The 12584-nt window shown below is 36.6% G+C and overlaps 1 protein-coding gene across 1 annotated transcript in view; it reads left to right on the top strand.

Moving 5' to 3' along the window:
* Positions 1-12584, top strand: part of PLEKHM3 (pleckstrin homology domain containing M3) — a 223759-nt gene that overhangs the window by 105651 nt on the left and 105524 nt on the right. Inside the window, exon 6 of the mRNA XM_044670694.1 lies at positions 10281-10344. Coding sequence (XP_044526629.1) covers positions 10281-10344 — 64 coding nt within the window. The remainder of the gene's footprint in view (positions 1-10280; positions 10345-12584) is intronic.

The raw sequence follows: 12584 nt of genomic DNA, 5'->3' as shown, positions 1-12584 counted from the left end.
CTTCTAATTTATCCCCATTGCATATGATGTTTGTTGATGGTTTTAGGTATATACTGTTTATTATTTTTAGGAAAGGTCCTTCTATTCCTGTACTTTTCAGTGTTTTCAATAGGAATGGATGCTGTATCCCATTTATTTTTAATAATCAAACCTGTAGGGGGCAAGGACATTACCCTAAAGGAGTTGGGGCATGACCCTAAAAAGTATGCAATCAAACAGTCAGCAGGTGGGAAGGCAGGTTCAAAAAATCATATCAAATCCAACTCCTTCATTTTATAGGTAAAGAATTGGTTAAATGACTTTCCCAGGGTCACACAGCTAGCAGTAAGAATCTGAGGCAGGATTTGAATGCAGGTTTTCACAACTCCAAGTCAAGCACTCTATCCACTTATCTCATTAGCAGCCTCATTTGCCTTAACCTCACCCTCACTGAGATAGCCAGTCCTGTGTCTTGGCTCCAATACTACCACTCCTACCTTTATCCCCCAATATTCTCCCATTTAATCTTTGCCCTCCCCATTTCTGAGCCAGCCATTGAACTTCAGGGCCCTTATAAACCCCTATAGTAGGTTAAGTGCCATTGGGAAAATTCTGCCCCTCTCCCCTGTCCCCCACATTCTATTGTGGCTACAAGAAGTGCCACTCTAAGCCCAGCTCTGGGTTTGGTGGAGCAGTGACCAGTAAGAGCCCTACCTTCCCCCTTTTCATTTTGTGTGGGAAAAGCTGAGTCACCTAGGATGAACAGGTGTAGATGGATTGCTGTCCAGATCAAAGATATTATTGCACATTTCCCCCTAAAGACCATATTAAGGTCTAGGCTGCCCCCACCCTTCTCGTCAGTTTCTCATCATTTCAGCTTCATCTTTGACTCTCATATACATTTCTAAGTTCTGCCTCTCCATCTCTCACATCTGCCCCTGCTCTCTATGAACACAGCCATCACCTTTTTCTAGGCCTTAATTATTTCTCACCTGAGCTACCACAGGAGTTTCCTGATATGCCTTCTCTCCTCAAGCTCTTCTCTCTGAACTCATTGTGCCAAAGTAATTTTCTGAATTTCAGATCTGATCTTGTTACTCCCCTAGTCATTAAATTCCAGTGACTCCCTACTCATCCAAGGGAGTCTAGAGACTAAAGTATATATTTGAAATTTATATCATCCTTTGAAATGTCTGTTTCTGTGCAAATTTTATAATGTGTAGAACAATTATTACAGTAGTATGTATGTATAATTTCTAAATAAGTAAATATGCACATGTGGGGGGGAGGGGGTTGCTCTAATGTTTCTTTACCAATTGAAGTTCCTGATCCAAAGTTTGTTACTTGTCTAAGGAAATTGTGCTTTAAGGAAACAGTAACAACATCCAATCTTTTAAAAAGTCTCTACTGCCTTAAAAACATAACACAATCTTTTTTTCTTTTTCTGAATGTCTGGGATTGGCAGAAGTTAAACTGAAGACCTCTAAGATCACATAGATTACATAAGTCCTAATGAATTTGACATATATCAGCTCCATAATATGAAATGAAGTCTTACCTTTCTTGCTATGATTTCTGCCTTTGATTTAAGACCTAGTCATCTCCCATGTTTTTGACACAAGAAACCTGTGGAATAATAAAGAGATTCAGTCTCTTTTTCTTCCACTTAATTTTCATCTTCCCCAACTCATTACAGCAACTGGGAAATGATGTCTTGCTTGCCTCCACAGTAAGTCATGCAATTCTAAAGATGATGAAATGGAAATGGCATGTGAAATGATGGTACCAGTCTGTTTATATGAGGCCATAGCACTTCTCCTTAGTTGTCTTTGATACCAAAGAACCTGATGGTGTCACCTGCTAACTAACATGATTTTCCTGGTTTGGCAGGGAAGTTACAAAGTTTTTACAGTTTATTTCATTTCTGCTTTGATTTGAGGGTCAGATCAGAACAGGTTACTGTGCAATGTCTTTAGTATTATTGCTAGTGTGCAAACATATCATAAATAAACTTTGAATACAAAGAGATCAATTAATACTGAGGGAAGCAATCAGCAAAGCAGTATCTGATTAGGGCACAAGGCACTCACTTGCCACAGAGATCCTATTTGCTAGAAGATACTAAATGAGATAACATTTTGATCTCTCTCTGTGGGGTAGTGTCCTAGGGCTTAAAGGAAATTGGTAATTCTATGTTTTCATTTCAGTGGAAAGATACAGAATTATAATTTTTTTATTTGAAAGAGTTATTGCTATACGAAAGGGTATTGGAAGGAGCCAGAAGCTGCAAATTGCCAAAAAGTCTTAAGATGATGTATATGTATTTAGTTATGAGATTTGGGGTCCCTGATTTGTCACCTTAACCATAGTATTTTCTTCTATTTTTATAGTGTTTTCTAATGTTTTCTGAACCTTAAAGTTTCAATACATGACTAAACAAATTTCCTTGTATAAATCAAGGGGAAAATGGTACTGAAATTTCAGCCTAAAGGTAATTGGCAACAAGAAGCCTTTTTTTTATTATTTAATTTGGCCTAAGTCAATATTCACTTACCTAGTAGTTCTCTTACAAGTCTTCCCCAAAGTAACTAGGAATTCATCCATGTTTCTTTTTGTACTGTGGACTGTAAGAACCTTAGATTCTAAAGGAAGCTTACAACTGCCAAAGCTTCTTTTATGGCATCAGTATCCTTCCTCATTACATCTAGGATCTCTCTACAACCCATCATCCTACTCTAGATGTAGTAGAGAGCTCCTGACAAACATTTAGGAAATTAGAATCTTAAGTCTAATTATTATCTAGATAGACTAGTTATAAATCAATAGGAAACCATGATCATGGGTTTCTTTGTCCCGTTATCAGATCTTTTTTTTACTCTATGTTTCCTTTGCTAATGTTCTATTTAAACTTCTTTGGAGAACTTTAAGAGCAATCTTGCAAATTCAGCATGACTTGGAAGAAGCAGAGAGTGGTAAGATTCATAAAAGCATACTGCCAGAAGGGACTTTAAGAAGTCATCTTATTCATAACTCTGCTTTCAGATAATCTAAAATCATTCTTAAATAGCAATCTCCTTTAATACTTGGTATCATAATATTCCTTGTTACTCATTTTGGCATCTAACCCTTCTCCCTGTCAGGAAATTTTTCCTTCTATCTGATTTCATAAACTAAGGACTACTTAATTACTACTAGCATGCTGCTACTTCTAGCTTCAGTAAGTGAGAAGAATTGGTCATCATTATCTTTTAATAATGGCCAATTCTTCTCATTCTCATACTTTAAAACTGTTATTCTTTTCTCAAGGAATAATAAACCTTGAACCTTGAGCCTTTCAAGGTAAATTTATTTTCCAATCATATAATTATCTCAGTCAACATTTATTAAATATTCACCTCATGGAAATCATAGTACTAGGCACTGTGGAATAATTCAGAGGGAAATCATAAGCATGATTCTTCCCCTGGGAACCTATAATCTAAAAGGGTAGACAATACAAACACATTTAGAATAATCACCTGTAATAGAAATGATACAACAATACATGAGACAACTAGGTGGCATAGTGGATAAAGTGCCTTCTTCTTAACATCAAGAAGTCTTGTCTTCTTAATTTCAGATTTGGCCCCAGACACTTATCAGCTATGTGATCCTAGACAAGTCAGTTAACCCTGTTTGCCTCAATTTCCTTATTTGGAAAAAGAAAGTGGCAAACCATTCCATTATCTTTGTCAAGAAAATCCCAAATGGAGATACATAACAAGAGTTGTACATAACCAAACACAACTGAATAACAACAAAAATAATAGAAACATAAAATAAATCATAATGAATCATTGCTATACAAATATATTGAAGGGAATAAGACTTGTATGCTATCAAGAAACAGGAAGTTATCCAACTCGTTAAACTGTGAATCCTAGAATTAGACACAGGACTCAAATGATGAATAAAACTATGTAAAAGGCATTGTGCTAAGTACTGGTAATACCAAAACACAAATGATTATTTTTTTTATTTAAGCTATAAATCTCTGCAGATGACACTTATTTTAAGATTCCAGTCTTTCATAGTATTGTTCATTAGTGGTGACTTGATTCTGTCTGTCTTCTTCCTCTCTTTTAGGAGCCTACCGTTCTGTGATTTAAGCCCACAAAAAACATTGATTCACCTGTAGGTAAAATGTTATGAAGTTTTAGTCCATGATGTTTTAGGACTTTTTCTCCACCATTTACTTCTTTTTGACTTTTTCTTTTATCCTTGTTTCTTTATGTACATTAGAAAGAAATCTCTTGATAATTTGTATTGTCTGGAGTGATTGAAAAGCAAATAATAGCTTCAGGTCTGATTTTCTTTGTAGGTATTTTTCACTTTCCTATATTTTCATAGAATAGCCTTCGTGTGTGTGTGTGTGTGTGTGTGTGTGTGTGTGTGTGTGTGTGTGTGTGTGTATAATTTGGCTCAGATTTCCAGAATAGGTCACCTTGGGCTACATCTTGAGCTCCTTTGCTCTTCAAAGCACAATTTAACTTCTGCCTTTATTTTATAGTAGAGACAGAATAGTCTTATGTTATTCAGATTTCCTTTCCTTTATTATAATTTGAAAAGTTTTTTCCCTACTGGTCACTTACAGAACCTGCTGTTTGTCAGTGGAACTATTAAATTTCACTAGTATGTATCTTGCAGTTTGCTTTACAGGTGCCTCCTGGAGGCATTCTGTGGTTTCTTTATATTAGCACTTTGTGGGGGCGGGGGAGCAGTTTCTTGCATTATGATGTTCACGTTTTTGACTTGTCATGTTCTGAGATCTCTCTAAGCTTTAATTTGTCCTATTCAGTCTCTGAGATCATTATGTTTTGCTTGTATGAAGATCACATTTTCTTTTAATATTATTGCTTTTTGATTCTCTTCTTCCAGATTGCCCTTCATTTCCATGTATTTCCATTCCCAGTTATCTTCTCTTTTGTTTCTTTTGTAAGACTTGCCACTATGGGCTCAAGTTTTTCTATTTGCTGTGTAGACCAAAAATTCTGCTTTCACAATTTTTATTTCTCTTTTAATTTATTCAGGACCACCTTGATGTGGTTCCATCCCTTCCTACCAATCCACAGGGTCCTGTTCCTCATCAGGTATTGATGCATTTACTTTCATCCTGCAATATTTATTCATAAATGCCCGAACTCTTGCCTGATCTGGAAGCCTTATTCCCTTTTACCGTTAATGTCTTCCCTTTTGGTTTATCTGCTCAAGGACTTTAATTGAATTTTATTCAATTCCCCCTGAAATCCTTGGCAGTTTTAGTCTTTTTAACCTTATTTTCCTCTGTTGTTCACTTTCTGACTTCTTCCCCTTTGACAACACTTTTCCCATTAGGGATGGACCTCAAAAGCCATCTCAGCCTTTTCTCATGTTGGCCAATTTATAATGATTCACCAGTCTCAATCTCTGTCACACTTGACTTCTGGGAGGACACGAGTTGGTCCCATCCAGATGCCTAGCTCTTTTCTCAAGGCCTGATGGAGGAATGCCACATAGCCACATTCATGTCCTGCCCCTTTCATTCTTTTCCTCCATTTTCTGGTCAAGTTCTTTTGCTATACAGAGTACTGCCACATTAGCCCATGCAAACATCTGCCATTTGGATCCCCACAGCACTTGAGGAGGGCACAGTCTGGTTTTATAAAGTTGAATTCTGTTGGAAGCTGGTGGGTTGGTTCATGCAGCCTTGCTGATGGAAGTGTAATGGACAGTACAGGGCTTTGGGAGTGGTATATAAAAAGGTATATGGGAATCCAAGAAGGAGGGAAAGGATGAACTTCTCTATCAGCTAAGTCTTCTCCCCAAGAGAGCAGCTCTGGACTTCTTACTAGGCTTGGTCACAGTAACTAACTCTCTCTTCTCCCTACAGTCTCCTATCCAATATTTCTATCTAATATATAAAAGGGAAGTAACAGGATCAGTGGATTCAGGCAGGATCAGGGAAGGGGCCCCGCTTCCTTCAAGCCCACTTCCCCAGGAGTTCGGACTCTCCAGCCAAATGGGAGAATTGCTGGTCAGTGTCTTTTCTGTTGGTATTTGTGGTCTCCTAATAGTCACACATAAAAGTACAGAGGAACCCAATTCACTCAGGATTCATCCCAAAAGCCAAACCTTCCAACCAAAGAAAGAATCCCCCAGCTCCTCATCTGCTCAGGAGAGAAGTGACAGTTGAGGATCTTCAGAATTCTCCTCCAAACTCCTTTTGCTGTTGGCCCCTCCTAAACAGAATTCTGAATGGGCACATTTTGCTGGGCTGGTTTCAGGGTCCCTTCCACCCCCAGCTGCCTGCTTGCCTTTGCAAATTCAGTTCACACTGTTTCAGGTGCAGGAGTGGAGTGCTGAATAAGCACTTTAGAGGTTAGAGAGTCTTCTCTGTTGTTAGTTCTTTGGGTTTTATCTTGTTTGATTTCTTTATGTCCTAGACCACAGAGACAGTTGAAATTGCTTTATCTCTTACACATAATTCCTATTTTGGAAAAATTGGAGAGCTCATGAAAATAGGAGAAAAAGTCTGTTCCTCCATCTCATTGGTCATGAGACCTGAACATAGTCCATTCCTTTGGCTTTTGGGTTCTTTGGGGTCTTATATTCCAAGTTTCTTTTTTTAGTGCATGCATGCAGTTCATGCTCCCTCACTAATGCTCAATCATATTTAAAAGTTAATTGAACTGGGTTTATTAATAATATGTTCTTTTAGAAAAGAAAGAACTTAGAAACCACCTGGCTCAGAAATGGGATCTATTAGAGCACTGAGAAAATTTTCTCCCCATATTTTCCTCAACTATGGTTTCCATAGTGATTGTTCTTACCTTAAGAGCCCTCATCACTCATTGTGACCAATGTGCAGAGAGTATGTCTCATTTAAAAGAGAATATTTTGCATCAATTTTATACCAGCTTCTTTCTCTCTAGGTCAGTGATTCCCAAAGTGGGAACTACCGCCCCCTGGTGGGTGTTGCAGCAATCCTAGGGACTGGTGATGGCCACAAGTGCATTTATCTTTCCTATTAATTGCTATTAAATTTTCTAAAAATTAATTTCCAGGGGGCTAAGTAATATTTTTTCTGGAAAGGTGGCGGTAGGCCAAAAAAGTTTGGGAACCGCTGCTCTAGGTGGAGATAGGAAATGTTAAGAAAATAAAGTTTTACTTTGTCAAAATGATACCTCGTAGATATGAATTTGTTATTATGGGAATGACCAAATAGGTGAATGAAAATGTCCTCTTCAGAATAAGGAGGTTCTTTCTGTTTTGGTTTCCTTGCAGATCAACCAAACTCTATAAAGTATTTAATAAGCTCTTCAGAAGTCACATTGTAATATCTCTGAGATGAGATTGGTGTTGGGTTTTTCCTCTCCCAACTCTTTATTTGAGGGTTGCTAAGCTACTCTGACTTTTTTTAATTAATCTTCAAACTTGGGAGTTTACTTAGTCCTAAGCTCTTTAGCTCTGTACCAGCCTTCCACATTGTTACCACTATTAGGATTAATTAGCAGCTAAGGGTAAAGAATAGTGGGTGGGGTTTCTTTAAGACCAGACAGTATCTTGGGTAGAGTGGAGGCTGGAATTCTGGGTAGCCAGAGGAGTTGGGTTTCTCCAACTGCCAGCAGGCTCCTTGTGGTTTTTGGCCTAAGGGACTGCTGGTGTGTTCTGTTCCCTGGAACACTGAAAAAACCCAGTGGCAGGAGAAGGAGGAGAACAGGTTAGAGTATCTGTAATAAGTTTTTGGGGAAATTAACAGAAAGAAGAAAGAGAAACTTTTTCCTCTGGGTGGCTCCTGAGAGGGTTGAGCCATTTTGAGGCTTTCTTAGGCCTAAAGCCTAGCTAGGTAGGCCCAAAAGGGCTGGCCGTGGGCAGTGTGAGTGAATAATCAAATTGGTTAAAAGCTGAAAAAGATCTAAGGAGACAGTAACTTAAATATATAATTAAGAGGAGAGAGAGACTATTTGCCATTCTGTGTGGCTGCAGAGTGAGGCAAGACTTGAGAGGCCTGTCCTTGGGCCCAGAAGCCTGATCAGGCCTGAGGCCTAGTAGCTGGTTGCTAGTGAGACAACTACCAACTGATTCAAAGCTAAAGGAGATTTACAGAGACATTAAGTATATAATTAATGTGATTAGTAATTAGCATAAGGTTATTTAGTATAGTTTTGGGGTTTTTTTAGTGATAGATAAGGAGTTTAAGGAGGCTGGAGGGAAACCCTGAGCAAGAAGTAGGTCCTCATGAGGACGGGGGATACTGGGATAAATTTAGGCCCCTTTTAGATTAGGGAATCCTAATCCTCAAAACCTTTGTTTACCTTTCCTTAACCTTAATAATAATTAAATAGAGGGTTTTTTTTACATTTGTCTCTGGCAGTTAAACTTGTGTAGGCCAAAACCAGGTACATGGAGCAGTAAAGGAGATACTGTATCCCAGTTTCTCCCCTTAATATTCCTGTGTTAACATTCTTAGAAATTCCTAGTTTAACATTCCTATATTAACAGTTCTGGCCATTCTTATTTACAACATTATTTGCAATATTCTTATTTATTACGTTTTCTGGGAGAATATTTGTTACACCACCTATATTATGGCAAATTAGGGCAGACCTCTTTCTTAGCCTGATTAAAGGCACATTCATTTCTCTGAAAATGGGCCATTATCATCCTCTTCTTTTTTTTTCCTGACAAGTGAGACAGAGAAACAAAGTTGTAGTTGATTATGCTCTCCTTCCAGGTAACTTCTTTTTTTTTTTAAGTATCCATTAAAAAATTATAAATTAAAGTTTAAAGACACAAGTAGTTGTTGATAGTTTGCAGTTTTTCTTTTAAGAACTATCCATATCATTTATCTACTGGGATATGACTTTATATATGATTTTATATGTGATATATACAAATATATATGATGTATATACAAATATATATGATATATACAAATATATGTATGTATATATGACTATACATGGTTAGTTTAGTTAGTTGTTATATATCTTTTGCAAAATATGATATAAAGAAATATGATTCTTATTTGATTGCTTCCCTTCTTATCCTGGATGCATCAATTTTACTTATATAGAAGTTTTTTTTCAGTTTTCATGTAATCAAAGTTAGCCGTTTTATCTTTTATAATGGTGTCTTCTATTCCTTGTTTAGTTGAAAATATATCTCCTGCCAATAGCAGTAGTCTAATTTTTTATGGTATGACCTTTAATTTTAAGGTCACATATTCATTTTGAATTTATTGTGTAATAATATGGTTTAAGATGTTGTTCTAAGCGTATCTGCCATATCACTTTCTTGTTTTCCAGTGGTTTTTGTCAAATAGAAAGTTATTTCTTATGTAATTTATTTGTTTTTCAATTCTATTGTTTCTGATTCTCCTTGTCTAGTCAAATCCATTGAGCTACCATTGTTTAACTATGCCAAATGGTTTATATGATTAAAACTTTATGATGTGGTTTGAAGTCTGGAAGTGCTTTAATCCCCTTCATCCCTAACTTCTTTCCCAAGATATTTCCCAAGATACAGATCTTTTGTTTCTCCAACTAAATTTTATTTTTATTTTATTGAGTTCTGTGAAGCATCACATTCATAGTCTGGTTGTTATAGTATTAAAATGGTATATTGACTTTGGTAGTATTTTCATTTTTGTTATATCGGTATAGCCCAACCATGAGTACTACTGTTCCTCTAGTTTTTAAGTTCTTGATTTCTTTATATAGCACGTCATAATTAGATATATACAAGTATTTTGTGTGCTTCAATAGATTACTCTTTAAGTATTTTATACATTTTGTATTGTTTGGAATGATATTTCCCTTTCTCTTATTGCCTCTTGAACTTTTTAGTTATTATATGAAAATACAGTTTTTTTGTTTTTTTTTTTAAACCCTTGTACTTTGGTGTATTGTCTCATAGGTGGAAGAGTGGTAAGGGTGGGCAATGGGGGTCAAGTGACTTGCCCAGGGTCACACAGCTGGGAAGTGGCTGAGGCCGGGTTTGAACCTAGGACCTTCTGTCTCTAGGCCTGACTCTCACTCCACTGAGCTACCCAGCTGCCCCCAATACAGTTTGTTTTTGAGGGTTTTTTGTAGCCTATGCTTTGTCATTTATAAGAGAAATAGGGCAATTCATTAATTAAAAGTTGAACTAGCTATATTCCATCATTATTAGCAATATCTTTAAGCAGAAATAATAGTTGTGTGGGATTTAGAGAATCCCAAGGAAGATTATATATTGTGACTAAATCTACCAACCACTTATTCTGTTATCTTTGTTTTTAGAATTTTCCCGAGAGAATACCTCCTTCAACAGATCCATCTCTACTCTCTTGCAGACCTACAGCAGGTAAGTTATACTAAAGGGTTGTTTCTACCTTTTCTCTAGAAAAGTCTCTCTTTTGCTAATTATACAAGTTTTTATTGTGACTCCTCAAATTCAGTGGATTTTTCTATTGAGATGAAAATTCATTCATGTAAAAAAAACTTTAAAAAAAAAAAAAAAGACCTGCAGGGTATAAGGCTCTTAAGCCAGTTGATATGCCCTTACTTTCCTACTTTTAAATTTTGAAAAGCTGAGAAAATATATTCCATATTTAGGGTAAAAGTTGTTCATCAGCCAGGAAAAAAACAAAAACAAAGCTGATTTAAAGTCCCGAATTAAATATGCTTTGCCTAATTAGTTAGGTCAACTACCACTACACTCCCTAAGGTGATGGACAGCTCTAATTACTGGAATATTTCTCCTATCATTAAGTTTAAATTGGCCCAAATAGATGCCTGTGGTGCTCTTTCCATTTTGTTATTGAACCAATTACTCCAGTGATTCCCAACGTGGGTGCCACCACCCCCTGGTGGGTGCTGCAGCGATCCAGGGAGGCAGTGATGGCCACAGGTGCATTTGGGAGCAGTGATAGTATGTGACAGGGGGCACTAAGGAATATTTTTTTCTGGAAAGGGGGCGGTAGGCCAAAAAAGTTTGGGAACCACTGAATTATTCTTTGAGTTTGGCCTTCCAACCAGTTTTGAAGCCATTTGGTTATATTATTATCTAAATTCTATTTCTCCATTTTCTCTACAAGAATAGTCTATAGGATACCTTTAACAGAAGTATTGCTAAAATCTAGGTATCTTATACCTACAACATTCCACTAATCTCTTGGTTTAATAATGGATTTTAATAATTTAATAATAATTAAGGATAATACAGGAGGGGAATCCAAAAAAATTGACTAGAAGCAAATCATTAGTGACCTTGGAGAAAACAATTTAGTGAAATGTGGATAAAAGCCAGAGGCCAAGGCCCTAAGAATGAGTATGTTGTCAAGAAATAGAATAAATAAATAATGTTTCAACATGAAGTATTTTATTCATTAAAATTGTCTCATTCCTCTTTTTCCATTTTCTATACTTTTTTTGTTTTTTTGCCTTTCCATTCCTGCTTAACTCCCCACACATGGACAAACCCTGAGGTTTTAGAGGTTATTAAAGATTTTCCCATATTGGGTATTCCCAACTTCCATTTTCTGTGCTCACCATTTATAAAACATTTTTACAAAGTTGTAGAACAATTATTCCAGAAAGCAAGAAGGTTAGTTATTGGATCTTTCCTTTGAGAAGAGGTCCCTCGCAACCTCTGAGCTATCCTGGGCACTACTCACTGACAGACTGATATTAAAACATTGCTTTGTTCCTGTTATGTCCCCTGTTCAAGAACCTTCAAAGGCTTCTCATTTTTTTTCTTTTTCTGACATTTAGGGCTCTCCAAAATTTGTCTCATATTTATATTTCTAACTTTACCTTCCAAAACTACCTACATGAAGCCTTCTCTTCAACCAAACTTGACTGCCCTTTCTAGCCTACAGATGCTTGGACTGGCCCCTCTATATTTCTTCAAACTATCCCGTTCATCCCCAATTGGAAACCTTAAGATTCAGATAAGATTGCCAACTTTTGCTATGAATCCTTCCATGCTTCCCCAAGAAGCTCAATCTGGCTTCTGAATTCCAATTTAACTTACTGTCCCTACCACTCATATGACATTTATCTTCTCTTGCCTGGTATTAATTTTTTAAGAGTATGTACTTTACCTGCCCACATAAATGATAAGCTCCTTAAGGATAATTCCATTCACTAGACATAGCTTAAGTACCTACCACACAGGGTATTATGCTAGGCCTTTGAATACAAGTTAAAAAGCCAAATAGGCCATGTACCCAAAGAGCTAATATTCTCCTAGAGGGATAAGGACCTGTGATATGTGTGTGTATGTATATATGTTAAAAATAAATTCATTTTTAACATCCCAATTAGTATCTAGCGTAATGTCTTATTACACACAATAAGTTTTCTGCAAATATTGATTTGATTGGTTTGGCATTCATATTTTTCCTGTTTGGAGCAAGCAAAGATTCTTCAAAGCTGTTTGAAGGGAATCAGTTTTATGAAGCATAGAAATTAGGATACCTTCATGATAGTAAGCAGAGACTCAGTAAGGATCTCTGTTCTCTGCTACAGTGTCTGAGGGAAGAATGGACATCATTTTTTTTTTTAGCATGTGATTAAAGAGTGTTCCTTAGTAAGGAGAAA

The sequence above is a fragment of the Gracilinanus agilis genome, chromosome 3, assembly GCF_016433145.1.
Source record: "Gracilinanus agilis isolate LMUSP501 chromosome 3, AgileGrace, whole genome shotgun sequence".
NCBI lineage: Eukaryota > Metazoa > Chordata > Mammalia > Didelphimorphia > Didelphidae > Gracilinanus > Gracilinanus agilis.
Note: the sequence above shows the minus strand (reverse complement) of the source record. Positions and strands in the feature narration are given on the sequence as shown.